This window comes from Acipenser ruthenus, chromosome 13, assembly GCF_902713425.1.
Source record: "Acipenser ruthenus chromosome 13, fAciRut3.2 maternal haplotype, whole genome shotgun sequence".
NCBI classification, from domain to species: domain Eukaryota; kingdom Metazoa; phylum Chordata; class Actinopteri; order Acipenseriformes; family Acipenseridae; genus Acipenser; species Acipenser ruthenus.
In genome coordinates, this window is record NC_081201.1 from 27,750,504 (window position 1) to 27,778,327 (window position 27,824).

The 27,824-nt window shown below is 37.0% G+C and overlaps 1 protein-coding gene across 2 annotated transcripts in view; it reads right to left on the reverse strand.

The window, feature by feature from the left end:
• Positions 1-26,289, reverse strand: part of plce1 (phospholipase C, epsilon 1) — a 114,320-nt gene extending 88,031 nt beyond the window's left edge. For both annotated transcript variants that reach the window (XM_058984999.1, XM_058985000.1), the window contains exons 1-2: positions 25,165-26,289; positions 12,120-13,678 (exon numbers count right to left, since the gene is read on the reverse strand). In XM_058984999.1, the coding sequence (XP_058840982.1) occupies positions 12,120-13,358 (1,239 nt within the window). In that variant the 5' untranslated portion in view covers positions 13,359-13,678; positions 25,165-26,289. The remainder of the gene's footprint in view (positions 1-12,119; positions 13,679-25,164) is intronic.
• Positions 26,290-27,824: the final 1,535 nt, after the last annotated feature.

The window sequence follows — 27,824 nt, forward strand, 5'->3', positions numbered from 1 at the left end:
CGCCCCTTGGGAGCTCTCATCTGCGGTCGGCAGTGGAATAGCCTGGACTCAAACCGGCGATCTCCAGGCTATAGGGCGCATCCTGCGCTCCATGCAGAGCACCTTTGCCGGATGCGCCACTCGGGAGCCCCTTTACAGTCACTTTTAAGCAATACTCTTTGACATTATTATGTTATCATGTTTCACTTACGACACTAGTCTCTCTCGTAGAAACAAATGGTAACAGTAAAGTATTTGCTCATTGGCAAGGACTACAGTAATAGCTCAACAGCTTATTTGACTCAGAGAAATGTAAAGAAACAAACATGCAAGCAACTCAATCATATTTTTTCCATGATTATTTCCTTGAGATTAGCTGCACTTTGTTATTTGCCTAAATCAACAATTATTCCTCAACTAAAACTGTTGTTTAAAACTACTCCATTACCTCTGAGCCAGCATTGTTTAAACATACAGTATTTCTTATAAACCCCTGTTAAAATGATTTACAGTCCAGAGCCATGGCCAGGTTATGCTTTCACAGTTCAGTTTCCAGACATGTCTTGTGCGCCTCTTTTTTAGGTGAATTGTCAGAGCTAGGGAAAAAAAAACATGATCTTGGAGAAACTCAAATACGTGTGTGCCAAGAATCTATACATTTTGCAAGCGACATGAATGTGTTATCTTCTTGTGCGGAGTCTGTAATAAGTTCTACCCTTAAAAAAAAAATGTACCTCTGGAAATGCAATATTCAATTAATTAATACATTTTCAACTCAACACTAAAATGAGTATGTCTCACTGTCTGTGGTTACTACAAAAGTTGATATTTACTGTGGAATGTTAAGTGTCGATTAGTGCTTACAAATCTGCTGATCTAAAACTAATTTGCAACTAAAAAAATAAGCAATTGGCCAGGACTTTGTGCTCAAGTCATTATTGTTTTACAACAGACCATTATTCAATTCCCCAATTTGCCTTCCTGCAAGTCAGTATGTGCCAGCTCTATTGAGATTTGATCCACATTTTGAGCACAACCACATTTTTTAACTTCTCCAGACTTATAATGTTTTACTGTAATCAGCACTCCGGGTTTTGGGTCTGGGAGTAAATTACCCTCTAATTTTAACACTGAGAGAGTAAAATGTTTTCTCAGGGGGTAAAATGCAACATTACCTTGATGTCATGAGTAATCTCAATAAATACTGTACAATCTTTAATGGTAATGGGGTAGGCATTAAAAAAAAAAAAAAAGTCTTCCATTTTAACTGCAACGTTACATTGAACTACTGTACATCCACGCGTGTGTTCTATAAGGTTCTTTATCGGTCATCACATTTTTTTCGAGGTATCACACAGACTCATATTAATTACGTTACTTATATTTTAACATTAACTTCTTAATGTTAACTCAGTTAAAACGTCAAACTAAAGATATACAGATAAATAAAAAAAGGACATGCAGAAGTAAGTTCTAAAACAGTTTGTTTAATATTATAGGCACCTTTTTTTGGACAGGTGTCTACGCTTCAACCTGTGTAGCTTCTAATTTTTCTTATTCCTACTGCGATTGGCTGCAAAGACAACAGGGCTATCCAGAGATTGGATAATGTTTGCTGGGTTGGTTTTTGTTGTGTACAGATTCCTAGTAACTGAAGACATTGTATTCTGGGAGATATAGTTGCTAGAAGAGGTTTTAGGGGAGGCGGGAGGGGAGACAGACAAGCTGTGCAGCAAAATTGCTATGCATATTTATATGCTTTAAATTTAGGGCATTTTTAATGTGTAAAAAAGGCAGGTAGGCAGCTTATCTGGACCGCTGACTGAAATCGACAAGTTTATAAACAAAGAGCCATAAACTGAAATAGCACATTTCTGTAGACTGTGTTTAAAGGAAAGACCAAGAGAATGTGGCTGCTATGACATTACAAATGATCCATTCTATTTTGTCGTATGGTAATATAAACGGGGTTCTGTTAAAGATTTAAAATGATTAAGACGTAGATTTTTCATTTCCCTCAAAACCCTATTGTTGGTCACCTATCTGTATAAATGCTTAATAGCATTTGTGATTTTTCCCACTAAAACTGTTTTGTAATAATCAGTCTGTATTTCAGTTTAGGAAATCTGTTTGACATTTTATTACAAAACATTCCTAAGCACTCAAAAACCATGCTGGATCACAATATGATATTTATACAGGACATCCTTTTAAACATCCATTGCCAAATGTAACAGAAGCAAAATTAATTAAATATTGTGAATAATCTAGAGGGGAACTACAATACAGAGCAATAATATTTTCAAATATGTATTACATTTCTGTCAATAACATCATAATGGCTGTTACAATAATACAATTCAATGCAAGATACCACGTCATGTTTGCTGGTAAAGTGGTGTATTTAGATCTGTTAAATTTTATAATAATGATCAGATAACAGATTAAAGAGGATGTTTTTTTCATGTTTGTGATGTTCAATTATAAAAAGGCATTACTTTTTATTATGTTATGCCTGCAAGGTGTAACTGGCCCATGGAAAGAAAGCTTTGGCACGTTGCATATTTAATAGGAAAGTGCTGTGTATTTATTACATTCTGGGATATACAGAGCTGTAATAAATACACCGAGCTGGCATGTATTCTTAGCTACAGTATTTCCCTAAGCATGTGCTGATATGACCAAGCCATGCACAATGCAGAGCAGCATCACATCCTCTGTTGTGTTCCTCTCCAGCAGGCCTCATAGGATGCACTGCAATTCTTTCTGTGACCTTTAAGGGGAATTTGTACAAACTTGCTGGTGAAGATGTTCCTTTATCTTTCCCAGTAGAGTTCATGAGACCGGAAAGCTCATTCCTTTGTGGACTCAACTAATTTGGAAACTTACCACTACTGGATCCTGGTCAATTTTCCAGTGCTGCTGTCTCTCATAATTTCTGTGCATCTATGAGAAATCCTAGTGTTTTGAATATGTGTTGTGTAATGTATAAATTGGATTAGCTGGATGTTACAAAGTTGGGAGTAAATCCAATTCCAAAGTATGAATATTTGTAAATAAGCCAACATATGGTATACAGTACTGGTGCCTGAAGAATTTATCTCTAAATAGTGTATCTAGGATCTGTCAATTATTATTATTATTTATTTCTTAGCAGACGCCCTTATCCAGGGCGACTTACAATTGTTACAAGATATCACATTATTTTTACATACAATTACCCATTTATACAGTTGGGTTTTTACTGGAGCAATCTAGGTAAAGTACCTTGCTCAAGGGTACAACAGCAGTGTCCTCTACCAGGGATTGAACCCACAACCCTCCGGTCAAGAGTCCAGAGCCCTAACCACTACTCCACCAAATAAATACAAACTGTTTTTACTATTGCTGTGGTTTTAATTTAAAAAACACAGTAGAAAAAAAAAAAAAATCAATTAAACTTCCAGGTTCCTCACACTCAGTTATGATTCTAAGTATTTGCCAGTCATACCAGACACTTTGGATGGATTAATAATGGTGTTTTCACTAAAGCGAACACCAGATTAGTGGAAGTCTATATTACAATTATTTAATTACCACAGGAGTTTTGTAACATTAACAGATTCAAGTCTCGGTCATTACAAACCCCCCTGTAATGTATTACAAACATATGGTGAATGCTGCACACTGTAGGGCCCTGAAATAAAACAGTTAAACAAACAAGTTCCAGGAATGATAATTAAAAAGGACCCTGTGTAACATAATTAAAAGACTTCAGATACGTAGCGAGGAAAAAGTTAGACAGTTAACATCCTAAAGCAGACAGGGAAATAAATAAAACAGTAAGGCACATAATATCTGCAAGTTTTCTTTTTATAGAAAAAAGATTTACACTTTCTGGAGAATTATTTACTTGAAATAAATGTCATTATTTTTTATTGAGACACACTGTTTATTTCAATATTGCTGGATTTAATAAATTTTGACTACAAAGCTCTTCCAAGATTCGGAAATGATCTTAAACCACAGTGTACTCATTACTTTTGGTTGGCACAGTAACACGTACAGCTTACAAATATTAGGAAGGGGGGGGGGATAAGACTTCAATCACTAACAGCAGACTACTTAAAACAGTGCACAAATTTAAATGCTGTTGGTTAGCAAGCTTGACCCTTAAAATAAAAAAAATCAGGTTTTAAAAACTATTTTTGCAAGCTGTTATGGTGTACCTTTTGGAAAGCCGAGATTGTGTTCCAACTTTGGTGCTCAGTAGGAAAAGGTTAGGAAAGTAGTTTTTCAAAATGAAAATGCTTTGTATTTCTCTGCTGCCTAAATGTCATCTGAGCGGCATTGGGGGGGGGTTGAGGGTTCAGATTTCTTTCAACTCAAACATCTCTGTTTTGGCGATGGTTCTAATCTCTTGGTGTACCTTTGTACAGAAGGGTGTACAGTATGTTTTGGCCAGGGAAATAAACACAGTGCTTTGGTAAGATGATTTTTTTTTTTTAGAAATACATTTTACACATTTTAAAACCTTCTTATCTTGATGGCTTTTAATGTTATCAAGCAGTACCTTACAATAATCATGACTTTTAGAATCCACCAGCATTTAACTATTTCCGTTATCCTGCGGAGCGGACGCCCTCCCCCTCAATGTAAACACAGCAAGCTTTGGCTCTGCACCCGCCTGTAACAGGCGTAGGCTCCCCAGACACAGCAGCAGAGCAGCTGAACCAGCGACAGGGTCCTCTCAGTCACAAAGCGTCATTAACTTCCTAAGGAATTTGAAGAGAAGCTTTTACAATTTCAGTTATTAGGCTCAGTTCTAATCAGCCCCCCGTATTTTTCTACTTGCCAAGCATTTTCACAGTTCACAAAAAGGGAGAAAAACATGTGTGAGCAATCACAACTGAAAAAGAAAAGTGGCGCATAACTGTAATGCTCTGTGTGACAGCAGACGGCTGCAAACTGCCTCCACACTTAGTTTTCTTATATGATTAAATGCATCTTTATTTGATTTTTTTTTCTCAAGTGGAGGGTGGGAATTTGGGGCTGTGTTTTAAATCCAAGGACATCTGAAGGTATTCTAAACAAGTTCACTGATGTTAAAAAGATTACAACTGAATTTTCACTGGAACTGAACCTCTATGCATTACTGAATCAATACTTCACTTTTGAGTTTTTCTACACTTGCATTGTAAATAATTGTTATGCTACTTAAAAATTGTCCAACTCCTGAAATGATACTCAAAGGCATTCTTCTACCATAAACTTCACATCTTATAGTCTGCTGATACACTAACAGGTTGTCGATATATGGGTGTCAGGATACCAACATGTCTGTAGCCATAGTGTCTTAGATAATGAAGTAGTCTGGTCAGAACTTAAATGAAGACATGCACGGTATACCATCAGTGTTGAAAAGGGCAGGGGTGCTGACCTAGCTATAATCCCCTCCCATATCTATCTAATTGAAATACAAACTGTGTAATCATTATTAAATTATATAAGTTACAATGTATGTCATAAATCAGAGTGTCAACCTTGCCTTAACTTGTCAAAGTTCCCTAACTCTTTCAGGTTGCATAGGGAAAGGGTTAACAGAAGTAAGGATAAACACGGTGGTGTTCTAAGGTTTCTTACTGCTCGGACCTCCAGTGCTATGCTGTAGTGTCTAATCCCCCTGTTAGCACTACTACAGTAGTGTGTATATTTTGGCAGGCTTATTTAGCACAGGAAATAAAAGAAAATGGCATTAGAGGCCTCTTGTATCCATTCTGTTCCTCTTACAATGTCAAGACAAACATAATGGATACAAGTACCTTTCCGGGCTGCAGCTTGCAAGCAGGGAACACATCCAATTCATAAACGCATAAAAATCACTTCCGTTCTAGTCCATATCTATATGTTTGGTTTCTGTGGTAACAGTAAACGCAGACAAAATATTAAATTTTGACAGGAGTTCTGATTATTAACCTTTTCAATGGAAACCATTGTTAGCCAAGTAGAGTACCACAGTGGAGGGAAAGTTGAAAGTTGAGATCACCCATTTCCTTACCACAGAGGAGCAATAAATCAACTCATAAATCCATCTAGGATATGTACAGTACAGTGGCTTATTGTACCATGAGGTGCTGGCAACCAACATATGTACTGCAGTCTGCACTGGTTAATTATACAATTGAGCATTACCACTACTGTAGGTCACTTAACAGCAGGTCATTAGCAGCTTCTACAGTAATAAGTTATGTTTCTAATGAATTGAAAAATCTGTAACCAATGCCCAGCACTATTCCTATGGGTGTCTGTGGGGCTGTGAAAGAAATACAGTGATTCTTGGTGGTAAATCTCCCTCCCGACCTTTGAAGGCACTAAGTAACGGGAACAGAATACCTTGGACTTGTTGGCCTAACAATTCATTCCCAGGGTTAAAAGGAAGTCGGTCTTCTAGAAAGGGGGCGGGGCTTCGGTGCACTAACTCATCGACCCAGAAGGGAAACAATGTGGCAACCATGGATTGGAGCAGCTGCAATCGTTGACCAAGGGGTCATGAGTGACGTTACAAATAGGGGACGAAGTTCCGTGCTCTGTTCCTTCGTTTTGGTTATTGCTTTAAAACCCGGAAGGACCTATTTTGTGCTGTATCATTGTTTTGTGCTGTATCGTGTTTTGCCAGCACGTACCCAGAACATCACTGCACTTGCAACACGGTAAATTGTATTTACAGCACGAGCACTACTGCACTCAGTGAGGACTGGTGACTGTATGTATATTGTGTATGTGTCTTTTGAATACCATGTACTTTGTTTGGGACTACCCCGTGAATTAAATATACAGAGCAGTACACACTGTTGTGTATTGCCTGTATCTCATTATTATTTCTGTTGGTCAGTTTCGACCCTTGGATTATAATTAAAACCATCACCACTTCATCAGAACTGTGTTTGTCGTTGTTTGGAGCACTGCATCACCTTTACACCTGCGCACTACAACCCATTTTCCCAAAGGGGCTATGTGGTCTTTTTATACTTTATTCAAAGTTTTATTCTTCCTCCAAGAAATGTATCTCAAGAAATACCAATAGCAACTTTCAAAGTAACCATTTATAATACTAGCTGCAATCTGTCTTTATGTGTTCTTAAAAGCAGTCAAATACAGTATTCAGTTTAACTAACAGTATTGCATTCAAGCAAGCTCACATTGCCTTACCACTGGTTTCCAGAAAAATTGGATAACTGTAGAAGGTATTTAACTCTGTACCCTACTGTAATTCATTCTTGATTACTGGCCTGTCTGGATGTTGCAGTACAATCTTCTAATAGACAAACATCAAAAGAATATTACAGTAGTACACTACATTCCCACCCAATCGAGTTGCCTGGAGACATCACTGCATTCTGTGAACATGTAATAGCACTGTGGCTAAACAAAGCATGTTTTTTACAGGAAAGCAGCTGGAAAAAAGGAACACTACCTAATAATCTACTCCCCCTGGGGGCTGCGTGTGTTACATTCTATGGGGAACAGTTTGGTGAGACAATGTAGAAAGTATGTAGTTGGGCCCTCCAAACAGAATACACTGCATAGCTATACTGTAGACTCACACACCGTTTCTTAATCTTTGAAAAAATACAGTATGTGTGCCATTTATCTTTTCAGGTACAAGACATACTGTCCGTCTGTCCGTCAAATATTATTTGTTGGCAATAGGCCCCCAATGGCACTGCATGCTCAGGAGTAGAGCCCCGTGAAATTATTTTTATTTTTTATAATTTTTCACTTTATTTTTCACAAATTTAGTTTTATTAGACACACATTAATGAAAACAACTCAAATAGATGTATACCAATAACAGTACAGTATACATCATGTCAATTACAGATGAACCCACTTTATATCATGATTGCCGTGCAGGCATAATTCATGATGTAAAGCGGGTCATGATATAAACCGGGTTATTACATTTGCTTATGACAGCACATTACCAGTGCGAGAAAAAAGAAAGAAAACTAACAGTGAATTAGAAAGCAGTGTTTTAATACTGTACATTTAGTTGTTCTTTACATTTAAACAAACGCGTATAGTTCACTACAGGACAAATACTCATTAACTGGAATGAAACAGTTTGTGTCATTATCTAAAAAATGCATGAATTGTCGACTGATGAGAGCTATCAATTAGGCGCTGCACTTTGTGTTTTTTCTGCAATTCAGAATTTATTTTGTGAATAGGATTGATTCTAAACACATCCACTGCCTGCACAATTGCCTCAATCCAACAGATCCAAGTCTCTGGGCAATGGGCCACAAGCTTCAGCAAATATTACTTGGCAGGTGTGAAATATACAATTGCATTGTACTGTATGAGAGAGAGAGAGAGAGAGAGAGAGAGAGAGAGAGAGAGAGAGAGAGAGAGAGAGAGAGAGAGAGAGAGAGAGAGAAATAGGCTTTTTAGGGTTAAAGCCTTAAATGCTTGTTACATATACTCACAGATAAACATGGGTGTTGTTGTGTAACATACAATTACCTAGCCTTATTATACAGGAAGTACTACCTTTATATCTTTACTAAAAATCAGTGAAGTTCATACTTCACAGGAAATTACTATAAAGTAATATAGTAAAAGCGTGTGCTTATTGATCATTAACAAGGAGCTTTTAGTCAGTTCTGTAAAATGTCTATCGAAGGTGTAAGTACAGTCATTATATTTTACAAGAAACTGTACAGTATGCTTTTAAATAGTTAGTGTAGTAAAAGCCTTGGTGGATAATTAGTTTTTGCCTTTCTATAGTGTTCACGTTAATATTTTTTTTTTTTTTTTTTTTTTTAATACATTTAGTAGTCTCCAATTGATTTTTACCCATTTCTTACTCCCAATTTGAAACATCCAATTGTATTTTAGGCTCACTGCTACCACCCCTGCACTGACTCGGGAGCAGTGAAGACGAACCCATGCTGTCCTCTGAAATGTATGCCGTCAGCCAACCGCTTCTTTTCACTTTGCAGGCCCGCCATGCAGCCAACCCAGAGCTACAGCCTTGGAGGACAACAGTTTACAGGCAAGCCCGCAGGCACCGGCCAGTCTACAGGGGTCGCTGGTGCGCGGTGAGCCGAGGACACCCTGGCCTCCCAAAGCCCTCCCCTCCCCTGGGGCGGCGCTCAGCCAATTGTGCGCCACCCCCTGGGAACTCCTGTCCACGGTCGGCATTGGAATAGCCTGGACTCGAACCAGCAACCTCCAGGCTATAGGGCGCATCCTGCACTCCACACGGAGCACCTTTACCGGATGTGTCACTTGGGAGCCCCCTATATTCTGACAATTACATGTAAAATCCACTGACTTAATTAAATCACAGTGCTGACCAAAGTTCTCTTTTATTAGGTTTACTCAGTTCCATTGCAACATGTGTTTATGACGCCATATTTCAGAGCGTATGATTTTGATGGTATCCTGTTTCACTCACATGGCAGAAATGTCTTATAACAGTTAACCCTGTTTTGCAGTAAACTATGCCATTACCATATTATCTTTTATTTAGTAAAGTATAAAACTAAGAATATCTTCATTTTCAGGTGTACCTGTGTCTATCCATCAATATTTATTTTATGTTTTGTTTTAAATATTATAATGATAAAGTCTGTAATCTATAGTAATTGTCAGTAGTATTTCTGAATGAAACAGAAAGGAAGCAGAGTAAAGAAGTTGTTAAAGTAAAATAATAACTGCTTAATACAGTACCTTTATTTTATACGCTTTACTGAAATTAGTATAAGCTGCTCTTTAGCTAAAGCACTACACAAGTCTATATGACCGTAGGCTTTTTATCATCCTTTGCTTGAAGAGAGAAAGCTTCCCTTAATCCCGTTTAAATGATGGGCTTAAATATTTGTCCACATATCTAGAGGTAAAGATGTACGGTCATTTCTTGAAGATTTAAACCCGTTTACTTTGCAATACATCTGTGGTGTGCATGGCTGATTGATAATATCCTACCCTACCTTAGTCTGTTTACATAATGGCTTTGTAAACCTGTTAGATGTTAACATGGGGAATCCTATTAAGTTAAAGCATATCTATCTCTCAAAAACAAATTCGTAATCTTCTCTTGCACAAAGGCCAAAGTGGTAGGCATTCCAGCTGTAACCAGTATATGTATCGGATACGGTTTTTTAGTATTTGAAGATGAATGGTAGGTGTTGATTGGAAATTGCATTCCGTAAGGCTCATCACACTTGCTACAATATCATATCTGTGTTTACAATCCAGCCTTGAGAGACAACCTTTTTAAAATAGGTTGACCGGCTAAATAAATGAAGCAGTAGTGTAACTGTAATCAGGGCCCTTGCGGAGACCACGGACGGAATCACGGAATTCAGAGAAAAAAAAACAGAATTAGACACCCGAGGACATTACCACAAAATCAGTTTAAACAAACAAAATATATTTTTAAAATTACACTGAAATAGCACGATGTTTGTATGACAAGAGGCTTCAAGAAACACGCGTCATGGGAACGCATGAAAAAAACTATTAGGATACAAATCTACAGACATTTTGTTTAATAATTGACTATATAGTGCATTTTCTATTTGCTATTTGGATGTCAAACTGTCAAATTACACGTAATATTGCTCTTCCACTGTTGTCCACGAGTGTCCTGTCCAGACTTAAAAGACCACAAGATTTATTTTCCTATTGTATAATGCAGTGCTTATGATCTACATCTTCCAACTGTGCAGCATCAGTGCTGGTTTAAAAATATTTCTTGTGCCCTAAAGCAAACAATGACATGACTGTTTCCACATTAGTGTAAATATGTAACTCTGTATCATAATAACATGGGTATGTCCAGTAGAATTTGTCTAAATAAGCTATGTGGAAAGGAAGAAAATGTGACTTGCAATGGTTTGATAAACTGTGATTGTGTGACTAATTAGACCTACCTTTACAGTGTTCTTAGTTTCCTTTGATTATAAATAAAATAATGTATGGGTTAGAATACATTATCATACAATAATATGTCTCGAGTTGGTTTTGGGCAGTAATGCACAAGTGGCATGGCACATATGCATTACCAGGCCAAAACCAACTAGAAACATGTAGTACTAGCACTTAGAATACATAACATATGTTATGTTATATATTCTAAGTTTCTTAAAGCATACAAAAGTGAATAACATTTAAAAATAAACTGCTGCCATTATGTCTCTCGCTACAACAAGCACAGCACCATGGAAAAGAAATAATACATTCAAAATAAAGACATTGTTCAAAGTCTTCCACATTTTTCTTTTTTACTGACAAGATGAAATTCGAAAGGTGTTTGTACAAGTCTTTTTTGAGGTATCTTGTTTTTCCCGCTGAATGCAAATACGACATTGTGAAGTTCATATCAAAAGTGTTTTTTCCCTATTTTCATGTTCTTGCTCTTTTAAAGTCTCCTTAACTACTTCTGTCATTGGTCTTAAACCACATTGTTTCCGAGTTCTCGTCTTTTTGATTGAATGTCCATCTCTTTTGAATTTATAATTTTTTCTCTGTTGAACTGTGCTTGTTTAAGAATGATAATGGCGGTTGTTTGTTTAGTGATGAAGTAGGAACATTTATATTACAAGAATATTTTTTTATATATACACATGACTATTACAAGGATATATATTTTTTCAATATAGCATTATGTTTCCATTGCAACACAGATAATAATGGGATAATAAATGGGAGAGTCAAAGCCATGATCGTAAGGCCTATTGAGCATCGTTAGAAACTTCCTTGTCTTGCCCTCTAGTCCTGCTTTTCAGAATTCCCTGTTATGTTAGTATTATTGAAATGACCAGGTATCAGGAATTTGAGAAATCAGGCCCCTGCTGAGTCTGTAGGCTCACTAATATAATGAGTCATTATAAGGAAGAAACTATTTATTTTACATGGGCCTGGTTGCTCAAACTCCTGGCTCCTGATCGTTTCAACAACATACGCAATAAAGTGGAGTTGTCTAACCAAGGATTGTGTGCAGTTTCAAACTCTGGTATCTATTCAGGCTTATCTGGATACGAAACTGTGAAGGGAGCTGTTCCAAAAGCTTTTTAACACATACACATGACTAACTCAGTGGCAATAAAGTATGTTTTTGTTTTGTATTATAATAAATTAATTATCCTTACCTCATAATCCTTAGATTTGGCCAAGAAATGGAGCAGCCCATACGATTGCAGGTCACCAGCCTGAAGCACAGTGATGTTTTCAGTCACTGACCTAATGTGTTTCTCAAAGATGTTTTGTCTTTTTTTGCAAACAGACTCCCAGGCTTTGTCTCCTATGTGACCTGAAGGCAGCGTCCTCATTATAGCTCTTGTGCCTGTATAAACAGATTTCTTCACCTCCCGGTTATTTTTATAATACCTCCTGACTAGTAGAGTGGAGCGTTCTTTCTTGTTTCGGAAAAAATCATCCTCTGGCCACTCTTCCCCACTGTTATCCTCATTATTTTGTGGACTTGTGGCTGGCTTATGGGCCACTCGGAACTGAAAAGAGCTGCTACCATCACTAGGGCATTTGGATTTGTGTTTCCTACAGCGTCTATCCAGACTTGAGTACCCATCTTTAACCCATTGAACACAACCTTGCAACATATCTTGGTTCGGGCAACTTTTTGTAACGTCCACAATATCACAGCCACAGACACCTATCAAGTCAGCATCTGGGACAGCAGGACAGTCTAATGGCACTGGTAAACACTGTCCTGTGGAGCTAGTTTTGAGTCTGCGACACAGACAGGAATATTGCTTCTCCCTTTTCTGGCTGGTGTTCGAGTCCCATGGGTTGTTGGATCCAGCCACACAGCTCTCCTCTGGCTTTTCCCCTACAAACTGATCTAACTTTGAGGAAAGGCTCTCCATTCCCAACTGTAGCTCATCTTGCAGGGGCTTAGCAGTGCTCTCCAGTTCTGTAAGAATGTGAGTCTCCAAGCAAACGCTCCCTTCTACCAGTAGATCACATGTCTGGCACAGCTGGCTGCAACAGAAGCTGCCTGTACTGTCTCTCTGCATTGAGCTGCAGCAGTGTAGGTTGTCAATGTCAACAACGGAACCCAACTCCCCAGTTTTGCCACCCCAAAACTCTCTTGTCTGGCAGTCATAGGGTATTCCTGCTTTGGTTGACAGTGGCAGAATATTTGACGCAGATTCGTAGTGTTCTGACTCTGTAAGGCACGGCAGTGTTGAAGTGAGACCTCTTTCTTGCTTGGCCGAGTGTCTCCTGGTGTTTGAAGCATTTGAGCTATTTTTGTTCCCAGCTGACAAAGCTGATATCACTTTCCCCTGCCCCAAAGCATCCATTCCCTCAGAGGCCATGCTAACACATAGACTGGAGATATTCCGCTGGTTTTCTCCGCTAACCTTCATATCATGGAGCAAAAAACTGGGTGTAAATCAACTTGCATAATCAGCTAACAGAGCATGCAAGCTCAAAGCAGATGTGTTGTTAATAGGCAATACAACTTCCACAGCTGTGAAACTCTGGCAGGCAAGACTGATCTTCTGAGGTGGAAGCAGTTCCGGATTTAAGAGCTTGCATATCAATGTTTTGCTTTCCAATATTGACAGGCAAGTTGTTCTGCTTGAGCATTGAGCACTGTGGAACAGAACGTCACCGAAGCCCCTGTTCACATTTCTGTGTCTCAGTGTTTGTCTTTGTGTGCTTCCAGGACTTGGGTAACCTCTCTCTGAAAAACAAAATGATTTTCTTTCTGTAAATCTATACAGGAGATACTGTGAGTACATAGTAGTTTATCCTAAACCAAAAAATCATTAACACAAAAGAATTATTCAAAAACTCATATTCCTTCTGTATGAAAAAGAGAGAGCTAGGACAAAGCTAAATAGTTTTTTTGTTGAGCATGTGAAATATTGTGTTTCTTGCTATTATACAGTATTTAGCTTTTAAACTTTACTGGTAACCTATAAGCAATAACTGACTGCATTTTTCAGTTTAGAAAAAAATGATAACCTTTATAACCTTTCCATAAAGCAATGTCACGTTTAATACACACTGCCACCTCAGTACTGTACATATCAGTTGAAACTAAATCGAAAAGTTACTATTGTACTGCTCCTGACAGCCTATAAAATTAAAGTTGACCTTGATAAAAAGGCAGAATGCAACACATTTTCTATGATAACAGGAAAAAAGAGAGGCATGGATTTTACTAGATTAATCTGTTTACCGTTCCTGTCTACCTCAATATGGGCTGTTCTGTAGCTAGCCTGTTTGAGGAGTTCTACTCAGTCAGAAGTATTTTTCACAAACCACCACTATAAGGAGTCTTACCCTACAGCTATTTCAACAGTTAACTCAAGACAGGACCAAAAAAAAATTCAAAAGAAATGTGTGGGGTGGAATGGAAGGCCTCTGCAGAAGAGGGTAGTTTACGAAGGGCAAGATGCAGGAGAAGGAAAACAAGAGGTATGGCATTGCTGGCATCTAACAGTGCTCTACAGCAAGGCTTTTGAGTTCAGGTTTATTAAAACCAGGATAATCATTTTCAGATCCAGATGCATAAACAGCACTGTTATACAATCAAAACCACATAAGAAAAGAAAAAAAAAAACAGCCAAGCATACCAAAACATTCAAGCAATGACAAAATATATGTCAAGAAAAAAAGAAAAAAGCAATTGGAGTAACTAAAAGGCCTTTAAATGCTTTTCATAATCCTTCTGCATCAGAAATTATTGTTAATAAATGATGCAATAACAACAATATACAGTATGTTGCATTTATAGTTAATTTAAAAGATAATCCACTTTGTGGCAGATGTTTAATAATAATATTATTATACCTTGTGAAAGAGTACTCAACATGTCTTAGCTGAACTGCACAAGCTTTGAATTGTTTAAAACGTGGAGAAATGTTTGCTTATTCACAAGATTATAAAATAAAGAAACATCAATCTAAATAAACCAGTATGTGTGGTAAATAGAGTTCATGCAGTACATTAAGCCCTTATACCAGCAAAGCCTTTCGTGCTGCATGGCTATTGAGGACTTATAATAATGAAAGTGTTTAAATGAATGTATTGAACATACAGAACAGACACCTAGTTCTAAAAACAATCAATCATGTTTCTGAAAAACAAAAAAACAAGCCTGTATCACACACCGAATCCTTAAACATGCCAGGTAGTTTTCTGATAAATCCTGCTTTGTCATTCTTCCAGGTGTGAATGGGAACTTCATACATTAAATGATTTCTTAACTTAAAGCATGCAGCTCTGTTTACTCTGCCCTAAAGTGTGCTTGTAAAATTTCCAAAAGAAGGTTGGTCCTTAAAGAGGCTACACATATTAACACATCCAGTTCTTTAAACATTCAAGAACTAACTGCGAGATAAAACAACTGGAAACTAATCAGGTATTAGCTGAAATTTCAATTTCAGCTAATACCTTCATCAGTGAGTGGTGTTTAAGCACCGTGACAATTGATATAAATTGCCCTCCCCATTATTACATAAATGCGTGTGTCTGATTGGGGGTCACCTTAGCCAAGGAGGGAAAGGAAAAACCTTTAGGATCGGGAAAAAATGTAAGTATTACTAACATTTTACTACACACAGTAAAAACACACAGTGGGCAGCTTGGCTGCAGTTGATTCTCCAAGCACAACAGAGCAAAAGATTAACTGCATCCAGCAGGGGAGACACAATACAGCCTGCATCATCAGGAATTCTGGGTCTCAAAGCATCTATCAAACAAGGAAACCACAAACAAAGTCCACCACTACTTTGAAACTCATTGTGAAGAATACATTTTCAGCATTTTAGAAATGTAAAAAGGAAATGTGCAGTATGTGATCGACACGGCAGGGATACTGTAATAACTTCTCTATGCTGTAGCGCCTACCCAAGAAATACTTGCAAGGGGCCATCTGGTATAAGGCTACCAATTTCAATACATAAGAATAATTCATGAAAAACTATTTTTACATCTCCTAGACTCGCTATGAAGATGATTTAACATCAAAGTCTCCTGGTTTTATCTGTACTGTAACACCACTTCAATCTATCAATTCCTTTATGTAAATTCTTGTTTGATGTTCCTTTTGCTTCTAGTGCTTTTCTTTGATGAAAAACAAAACATGTGTATATACTTTAAAAAAAAAAACACAACTGTATTTCCTTTTTACCATAGTAAAGTACCAATATCTGGTACCCACTAGCTGAACCAGATGTAGTTAGGCTCTTACTGCTGGTTGGAGATGTCAGTGTCTGAGAGACTGATTAAAGGTTGTCCTATGTTGTTTAACTGAAAGATTACTGCTAGAATACATCATTGAAAAATGTACAATTGAGAATATATGTTTTACAAGAATGGTATACTACAGTAAAAGTCAACTTGTTTCCTATTCTTTTTTTTTTAATGCCATAAAACAAGCTCTCTGATAATGTACAGTATAGGTCAAAGTGCTCTTTTTTTATCAAACTGCCAGTCTACATAACAATACAAATAAGCTGCGACATATTTTAGACGGCACCACACCTTCTGTGTGTACGCCCTCAAAAGCACAAGTAGGGCCGCTTGTTGAATAAATTAGTACATTATTATTATTATTATTATTATTATTATTATTATATTATGATGTAAACAAGTAGTTGCAGGTTAAAGACAGGAAATGTCAATCTTACACTGCATGGTCTGCCTTGTTCATTAAGTCTTTGTCTGATTATTGTCAGAATTGAGAATACGATAGAAAGCAGCTCATTAGTGTGTAAAAAGGGCTGGCCTCACTCAGACAGCTCGTAACAGTCATTTTTAATGAGCAAAAATGAGCAGTTGAAGGCTGTGCCATGAGAGTCTGTACAATATTACATTAAATACAATTGTAAATGTCAAAATGGGACAACTATACTGTAGGACAGAAGAATGTTCTTTCACAACTGGATCTGTTTCTAAAGACAATATCTGGAAAACAAATATTTAACTGTTGCAGTCTTTACATTACACAACATTCAATACAGGTGCTCTCCCTTCAGTGTGAACTCATTGATTCTAAGGTAGTTCCTGCAGTACTCAAGTCAAGCTGACATACTTTTGCAATACTCACCAGCCTATACGTATCCCAATGGAGCAGCTTAACCATCCTTTGAATTTGCAGGACACTTAATAAACTGACCATCACTTTGGCAAACTAAATAGATTCATGCCTTTTCGAGCTCTTCAAACTGTTTATCTTCTGCATTTAGTTTTATTAGCCTCTGCTGGTCTGCATTTCATTATTATCCTTGAAGACGGATTCAACATTGCAAAAGCAAATATTTCCACAAGAAGATTAGGCATTCTCCACAGCATTGCAAACTTGCTTTAATCTTCTGTAAACATAAATAAACATTTGCATTCTACATGCAATGGTTGCTGTGCGCTCCACACTCTTCTCAACGAAAGCTTTTACTCACCAGGATAAACCTATGACCAGACCTGCATATGAACAGAACTCCTGGAGTAGAAAACGGTTACAGGAACAAGAAACACAGAAGAGACCGTTGTGGTCCAGAAAGCTAGGTGTGTGCTTTATCGCTGTCAAAGACTCTACCAAATATAATTTCATTTATTCAAGTATTCAGAAGACTTAGACCAGTTTCTCTGATCATGTTAACAGGAAGCACATCCATATGAGAATACTGGTAAACTGAATTATTTGTTAACAGAAGCAAAATAAAGATCTGTATCAAAACCATGACCACAATATTGCATAACAACAAAATAAATACACTAGTAAAGCTTTACAATTTATTTACCAAACTGGATCAAACTTAAAGTTTACCTTACTGTGCATTAACAAACTGTATAATAACAATTACTTGCATTGCCAAAATATTGCTAGCTGATGATGGCCAGCCTGTTTGACAAACATGAAACCATTCCAATACCCCCTCCCCCACAACCCTTCAATTAACACAATATAACTGTTCAATATTTTGATTTATGATGCCTTTTCCAAACATGTATTCTCTTTCACCCCTATTGAGAAGACACAAGCTGTCAACCACTGTAATCAGAGCAAAAATTCTTATGCAAAATGGTTTCCTTAACAATGTGTGTTTGCTACATGTCCACTGCAGTGTCACACAAAAAATAAAATAAATAAATAACAAGACAGACATAATGTAATTATTCAAAAACTTCAACTATGCCATTCTTTGCTGCAAGAATGCCAACCCTAGCAACTTAAAGTTGTTGGTAACTGGTACTATAGTGGGATACAAGGGCTGCGCTGCATGTCCCAGAACACACGCCTCAAGAGGTGAAGTGCAAAAACAGAAATAATTAGGACACAGCAGGTAGATGCAGGTTAAGGGAGATGTGGACCAATTTATGCTAGGCTTTTATCCTGCTATTTCTAGCATTTAAAGTGATCTTTCAAAACAGAAGCTTTACAGTATCGGAAATATCTCTTGGAAAGGAAAGTTAAGTGGAATATTACATATAAATACAGACTCTAGATGAAAGTAACTACTACATAGACAAGGCAAATAAAATAAAAATAAAAACTATAAAACAAATTTGCTTCCAGATCTACCTCACCACTGTGAAAGCTGGTTATAAAATAAGAAACTATTTTTTTAAATGCAATAAAAAAGCAGATGGCATCTTGTTATCGGTACCTAATAATAAAAAATCGATTTATATTATGCATATTATTTATATTTATATTAGAAGTCACTGCGATCACCAACTATTTTATATATATATATATATATTATATATATATATATATATTATATATATATATATATATATAATCTTCACATGCTGCGTCCAGTAAACACATTTTTGTGGTTAACGCCTGCAATTAAATACCACATTTCATGGTTTTAATAACAGCACAGCTTTTTTTAAGGGATTAAAATATTTTACAGCACCCCCCAATGGAATTCGAATGCTATCACTAACACAACAGCATTAATATAATAGAGTTAAATCTATTAAGGCAATAAATAAGTAATGTACTGTATACTACGGCAATCAGTTATCACTTTGTATTACAGATTTTTTCAAAAAAACAAAACAAATCTATAAATGACACTACTGTACCATTTTTGTTCCAGGCACCAACCTTGCAGCCTGTGCACACCCACTTTAGTTTTCCACAGCACCAAGATTATATCTTCCATAAGCCACCAAAGCTGCCAGTTCACATATGCAGCTGTTGGAAATTTGACAAACTGTTTTATTTTATTTAATACTGTATAGCATTTCCTGAAAGTTGCTTAACCTAATTTAATATTTAAAAGGTACTAACCAACAAAATATGCCAGTCTGTTGATAAAGGTAATACAAGCTCTTCATTATTTTCTTTAATGGGGATAACTCAAACACATTTAAACACCACTGTATAAAATCTGGTTGGAATCCATGAAGGTCATGCAGGCCCCTAAGAATTTGAAAATGTTTAAAATCCAGACAGGAAGGCAAGGGTACCCCTAGTTTAATGCATTCAGCTATAGGCAGACTGAAAACGACACTACAGAGAAAACTGAAAAATGGAAAAATTTACGTAAGAGAACCAAGCACCTAAATTATGACTATAAACGCCATCACACAGTTCTCAAAATAAATGTCTAAGTTAACCATGTATACCAAGAAGCTGCTCACGCACAGAATATTTTGCCAGCTTTTCCTGAGACACTTAAATGTATTTTGGCTGGCCTAAGCCATTTTTCCCCTAATCAATCCCAAACCCAACACGTCATTCCCAACAGATGTATTTCTCCTTTCCAGGTTAGAACATAAAACTGTAATGACTGGAAAAAAAACAGGACAAAAAAAAAATACATGTATGGCAAAGATTGAAACCAATTTTTGAAGAATCAGTAAGCATTTTGCTTTCATTAATTGGTCAACGCCTAGTTCATTGTCACTGAAAAAAGTATGGACTTCGCAAAGTGTTGCTTTGTCAGGCATGGTGAGAGAAACCCACTGGTCCCTGTTTTTAATCCAAGATCTGAGTCACCCAGCTAGCGATGATAATGCAACACTGAGCAACCTAGCAACACTGAGCTCTGGGGGAATTTCACATGCAGGTTTCTATAGACTTTTATACTGCTGACATCACACATCTTTTCCCCAGATGGATCAAAGGAATCGAGCTATTTTCTCAACTATCTGCATTAATCTAGATTTAGAAGAACATTCAGGTGGAATTACACAAAAAAAGTCTAAACTGGAAAACACTGGACCTGAAATTCTTAGATCAACAGAAAATAAAGTTTGCATGCTAGTGTCTGTGGAATGACACAGACAAGATTTGCACTCTTCAGTTGACAGAAATAGTAAGGGTTTGAGACCTAACAGGCATAAACAGACATCCCACTGTTACACAACAATGTAACTTTATTTGGTCTCATACAAGCCAGTTACATGGTACTTCCCACATTCCTCAACTGAAAAGGAGTGGAGAACAGTTATTTTACGTGGGTTGTCTCCATGGAAACTGGGCTTAGCATTCATGGTGTGACTTGTGAGCCACACAGTGTGACCCCCCCCCCCCCCCTCTCCACCCCCCTCGTTTTTTTATTTAAATATTGGATGCTTACTATATTACATCCCTCAACAGTAATGTGATTTGCTTTATTATTTATTTGTGTATTGGGTTAGGGTTAGTGTCAGGTTAATATAAATGAAGGGCATTGTTATTCTCATGCATCACATTGCGGCCTTGGCAAAATTAATTCTGAAGATGGTAGAAAGTGGTCAAGCCCAAGAGACCTTGAGCAAACCTACCATTGTCAAGCCAATACAGATATTACATTGAACGTTGTATATATTTGAGTAGCACATCATTGTCTATTCAGGGATACCACGATACTTAGTAAGCAAGCGGTCTGCGCATGTGGTCTCTATGGCCAGAATTTAAAGCAATGTAGCAGTGAAAGGGTTTATTTTTACTGGACAACACTGGTAATGAAATTTAAGTAAGAAAATCAAAGAACATCGCTATGTTCCAACATTAAGAACTCAAAGTATACTTGTTTCCATGTAACTAGAACTTATGGCAGCCATAGGTTTATTTTTCTTGTACAACACTATGGGCCGAACTTGACCTAGAGGATCATAGAATACACCTGTGTACCGAGTATGAAGCCAACATCTCGAAGCGTTAAGTGTTTATCATCCAGAAACCAAAAAGTGGAATGACCCCCATACGGCGGCCATCATAGGCCACAGGTCAAAGTGAAGGGTGTTGTAGTGTCCACTACACTGACATTTTGAAGTTGTAGTTTATACAAACTCCCCTACAGGAATACTTAATGGATATGATTCAAAAAACAGTTTTAAATATGACCTTTCCAGTATGATGAAGATCCAAGTTGAATATTACTAATCTAAACAGGTGCAGCCAGGAAAATAAGCAGGTAGACATAACAAAACTATTGACTGAAAGCAGTTATAAATCATGTGAAATGCTTCAGTGTGAATTCATATTTTCAGTTGTCTTTAGACATGGGGATTGTGCATCTTTATCAAGCATATTACTGAGATAATGCTGTGCTTTATGGATGGAATGTGAGCGTTCAAGGTCGGACACAGACCTGCTTGCCAACTCCCATGCAATTCTTAATGTTTTAGTTCAGGATGCAAATCTTAGTACATTTCTTACAGAATGCTAACAACACTGTGCAACTTGTACTTGGAAACAAGTTTTGTCAATGGTAATAGTCAACAACCAAATACATTTCTATTCCACGGAACATGACTAAAGCTATCTTTACTATTCAGGAAACACTGTAGTATTGTGAGCCGTCAGCCACATACTCTCCCACTTCATATTCCTCTGCCATGTGAAGTGAATTAATGGTCCAACATGATGCATTTGTTTTTTGTACTGGACTTCTCCATGCTGCATAGGACAGCCCTGAGAAAAGAGTTTGCACCAAGATATTACCCTATACATTTCAGGAGCGGAACAACCATGTCCATTAACAGGTAAGTTCCCCATTTGCCAGATTAATGCAAGACGGACAGACATCTGCAAGATAAATGCAAGCTTGCAAGCATATATTGCCATTAGTCCAGGAAAAATCAGATCAGCTTAAAAAAAAAAAAAAAACACCTTATCACACATGATTGTCAGAAGCAATTCTGGTTTCATGGTTCCACGACTGGTGGTAGTGTACTGTAGTATGCAGCACCATCAGCTGCAGATAGGCCTCTATGTGAGCAAATACAAGCTACCTGAGGAACTTACTGAGTGCCAGGACTGGAATACTCTGGTAAACAGCTGTTAAATAACATGTGTTTTTCCTGGCATCTATATTTTATTAGAAAGTCTGACTGAAGTCGTTATGGATTCACATACACATGTCTAAAATAGTAATACCAGTAAGGGTTAAATCAACACTCATCAGCTGAAACCTATTAGAAAACATGCCTGCTCAGCTATGGTCTCTAATTGTTAGCAGATGTTACTCATCAAACTTCAGCTTTATGGACTCCTCTTATCAATCTTAAACAAACATTTAACTTCTATGACAAATAAAAAGAACTGCTAACTCACCCACTTACAAACAGCAATGAGAGAGCAAAATGGAGGAATGCTGGGTAGTATGACTGATCAAAATGTTGCAAATATCAATGCAATTTAGAGAGCCATTTCAGTTCTCTAAATACGTATCTTAAGAGTGTGCAAGCTGGAAATGGGTTTATTGTGTATGCTCATACCACAAAAAGCACAAACAAATCAATGTTGGGGACTGATAATGACAATAAAGCAAGTGATAAAGTCGTAACAGGGTTAAACTGCTTCGGGTTTGTCTTCTGTGGCCATTCACTTTTTACCAGGGTGGGATGTGTGCCATTCAGAAAATATTCAATACCATTTGGGTAGAAGTAAACATGTATTCGGTTTGATTTAACAGACTCATATCACAAAGCGTGTTTTAGACAATAATAAACATATAGGTTAGTTTCTGAAAGCCTGTCCTTTTAAAACTTCCCCAAATGCAATCTAAGTAAACCTTGGTTTCTATTGTTATTAAAATATAATTTTAAAAAAACATGTACAACCAGTTCCCTTTAGCACAGTTTGAATACATAAACCTAATACAGAAAACATTATCCTCATGCATTTAACTTACTGTACCAAAAAAAAAAACTTCTACTGTACCTACACAACAGTACCGCCCTTCTTAGGTGGTTATATTTTTCTGTAGGCCTTATGTCCCAGTTTCTTCTTTCAAATAGGTCTTATTGTATAAGCCGATTCTTTTATAAAAAAAACCAAAACATAATAATTCACAAAGGGTTTCGTTGTACCATGTGGCAAAATACAGTACGTTTCTGTAAAAGGTACAATAACACAGAAGAGCTGCAATAAAATTGTGTATTAATCTGGAAAACCTCCTTATGACATAACAAGTATTATGAATGATAATTCTAACTCATTTGTCTGTTGCCATAAAAAGTTGGCCAGACATCTTGGTGTTAAAATAAAGAACAATATCTCTACCTACAGTCTCAATTTACTATGTGCTAATGGAATAGTTCTGTCACACATTTTGATTATTTCAGAATACAATACCGTGAACTTGCAGAGGATTCTCCTAGTCACTAAATGGAAACCTTTACAGTATGAACACTTTACCTGGGAAGGTGTCTCTGAATCACGTCTATGAGCATCTGTTTGCGATAAACTACTCAAGACGATCCTGGGCTTCCCTGTTACAAGACTGTGTAAATGTGTGACCTCATACAACGTTATTATTAAAAAGTGTAAGTAAACACATTGTTTTTAACCATTAGTGCTGCTATTTGTGGTCACTACCGGAGTACAACTGATGAATTTGGTTCCTAATGCTTTTAAAAGGCTTTAAATCAAATGCATGATGTACCTGACCTATGAATCCCAGGCAGGTTATTGTTTAAAATATACAACCTTGTATTGCAGTTCACTTCAAGAATAAGCAACCTGCAGCTACAACACTTTACTTTTTAGTGAAATAAGTTTGTTGCTCCGAACTTAACCCAAGTGGAAATTCGTCTGGCTTTGGGTTTAATGAGATGAGGGGGGAGGGGAGAGATCCCATCATGCTTGCCAACACTGTGCACATTGCACAAGCACTACATGTATTTTCACTAAAAAACAATGCTGAGAAAATATCAGTGCCCCTGTTATGCAGTAATGAATAATGACCCAGTTCATAACTGAGGAGGGAGGTTTGAGGTTAGCAACCTACCTTCTCTCTGGGTCTTCCAGGAAAGTTATTTACAATAGCACATTCAAAAACAGAGTGCGAGAACATCATTGTTCCAACAGGGAAGACCTGACACATTACATAAATGACAATTAAGGGGAAACTGCACTGTGGGAATATTTGTGAGTCTGTTGGCTACCTCCACTTCCTGTTTTTAAACCTATGGATACAAAACCACATAGTTTGTCTATATGCCAACACAAACACACAGACAAACACAAACTCCCGGGGCTAATTACAGCTTCTGACACAGCCACCGAATTAGAAACCTGCAGAGATTCTGAGATTGCACTTCGCTCCCATTAGTTTTCCCCCAAATACAGTTTAAGCTATAACGTGACCGCTACTGCAAGTTCCTTCACCAGGACAGTGTGTTATAAATTATATAGACAGATCCAAAAAGGATTGCGTTTTCCCAATTGGTATATTTATTATTCTAGTAAAAAAAAATGTACAGAACAAAAGTGTGTATATTGTAACATAAGGGACGCTACAGTTTCATTAAATAGATAACATCGCATTGAATGAAATTAACAAATACAGTAAGCGATTGTGTTGTTTTGTTATTCAAGAAGTTATTATGCAGTACACAGATTGAATGGTGCATCATCAATACATCTTTCGCGCAAAAAGTTACCTTTGTGTTTACATTGCACACGCTCATGATTGGATCCTGCAAATGTGTGCTTTTCAAAAGAAACGCTGTTCAAAGGTATTTTAAAACAATCTAAAAATTACCTGAAACATTAAAAACACTAAATATCTATTAACGATTATAACAGAGAGCTTTATGCAACCGCTTAGCACATATGTGTCTAACCCAGCCACATTACGTGTTGCCATTTTGCAGTCCATTGGGTCACATTACTGCCGCAAAATAAACAAAAAATAATATGAAAGTGTAATATTCTATGCAAAATTTATAAAAATGGGTTTATTCGTTTAAATGTGAAATCTCACTTACCATGTGCGTTGAACTAAGGAAGGCAAAGTTTGGTGGCGATATGGAATGTGTTCTCACTGACTCCAGCTCCAGCACCACCTAATTCGCACTTGCACGCTGCAGAGTGGAGCGAGGTCCACGGTCATATTGCTACTGTGAGTGAAAGTTAAGCGGGAGTTCCAGCTACAGCTCTATGTACAATAGCTTGGCCAGATAAACTGTGGAAGTGGCGTTTACTGTGTGCCGTGTCACGGCATAGGAATGTCTGAGCTAACCGTGTTTCCAAGAGACTGAGTGAGTACTGATGGGACTGGTACTGATTGCTCCGATTTCTTCGTGATATTCAGCTAGCCTCGATGGTCTATCAGCAGCAGCACACAAGGTGCCTTTTTACACCATTCTCTCGTTTTCACAATGAAAAAGTCCTGCTATCTAGGCAAACAATGCCCCAATTCAACGGTTTCCCTCAGAAGTGCAACACAGCAACCTCTGCCTTATTCGTTGCTGCCAGCAGTCTTGTAGAAAGAAAGACTTTAGTTACTAATGTCTCCGAATGAAAAAAAAAAGTTGAATTCCCCCACATGGAAAATGTAAATTAGCTGAAGCAAGAAAGGTTCGCTCGCATGCAAGGCAAAACATGCTTATAACTTCACAAGGAAGGTCTGCAGGATCACATTTGTACGGTTATTTAAAAAACGGTAAACCACCTTAACAATATAATTGTGCACAAGTTCAAAAAAAGGTGGAGCGTGAGTAGAAACTGAGCGTTTTACTAGCACTTTTTTTTTTTCTGAACGCATTTCTTTTACCTTTGTTTTATTTTTTAAGAACTTCTGTGTTTGTTTGTTTATAAATATCTTCTTTGGTTACACAGAACTGAACATGAGAATGAACACATGAACCCTCTCCAAAACAGCTGAACGGATTAAATTAATCAATTAAAAACAGTCCTTAAAGTTCTGTGAATATGACCTACTGGCTGCCCAGCTACTCTAGTATGTTGCACCTTTAGAGATGTTTGTTAAAATAACTAATAGAAATTAATCGGGGGTATGAAATAAGATATGAAAAGGATTTGAACTTTTACTAAAGCAACAATTGAATGTGGCAGCGCTTCTCACTCAAACTAACCTTAAAACACAATAAGCACTAATCTATCTACTTTAATTATATGCAGTATTAATTAACAACATGCACCATAGCAAATTGACATTTCCAATGTCATTTGAATCAAATAGGACCAGTCTTAACATTACTTTTTAATTCAATTATGATATGGTATGAAGTTATCACAGCTGGGTGAACACAAAAAAAAACTGCCTCTTGAATATCGATTTGCATTAAATCAAAAACAGTTTGAAAGTCAACTTCCTACATTATGCCAAGTGCTTTTTAGGAGCTTCACATGTACTGCAGGGACCCCTGCTGGGAAGTGAGGGTAAGGGCAACATTTATTTAAACCGGGTATAGCAGTCACTTCACGGAGGTTCACTTACAACAGGGCTTGGTGGTTTAGTTTACCCAATCCACAAATAAAATTATTTTCTATACAGAATATTTATATAAAAGAAAGGGAGGCAGGTGAAGTAAAATAAAAATAAAAGTGGAATACAGAAAGGGGGGAACATTCAGGCAATTGTACATACAATAATAGTTTTAATATTTGACACAATTCTTAAAAAGTAGTTTTGCAATGAATTATTTACTTAATAGCAAACCATAGTGAAAAGATAATGGCAAAGACTGTCCACCCATCCCAGAGCACAGGCAGCCAATACCTGATCCCTGTCACAGGCCTGGCTGTGCTTTGTCATCATTTTCCAGTTCCCTTGTCCTCCAGGAAGGAACTTGTATGCTGTCAATTATACACACACACACACACATATATATATATATATATATATATATATATATATATATATATATATATATATATATATATATATATATATATACACACACACACACACACACACACACACAACTGATGGATTAAATGAAAGTTGAAAATGAATAGAAAAGAAATGGGACTTTCCAACATCTGTTGAATACACTTGTCACTTTCGCCCTCTGGTGGATTGTAAGATTTAATACATGCCTGACAGAAATGCTTTAAAATAGTCTGAATTACATGAAAATACATTTGAGATACAGTTGTAAACAGTTCATGAGTATATACAAATACACATTCTTTAAAACTTAACTTAAATATGGTTTCAGTTTTACAAAGAAAACACATTTTGGAACTAAATATAAACAACATCCACCATACTGTTTTAATTTTATTTCAGTGCTGTGACAGCTTAGTCAGAATGTTACAGCCAGCACTCAAACCATGTAGTACGCAGGCTAAATTTGAAGCAAGATAAGGAGATGCAATGTCATGTGTAATGTGTCCACTAGGTGGTTTAACAGAAGTGAAACTGAAGTACCTTTTGGTACCAAGCATCACAAAAATATGATTGAACTACAGCTTAAGTTTATTATAACATGCTTTTGTGTGGCACAACGTATAGCCCTTTAACCATAGCTTAATGGTGTAGTGTCCAGACTGTATGATTTTATTTTTATTTTACATATTTCAGAAGGTTGTTTTTAAAAAGTCTCCATTGGAAACATGGGGTCTAGTTTATTTTCTGTAAATTGTTATCAGCTTGTTCCTGTGCTTTAACTTGAAGATG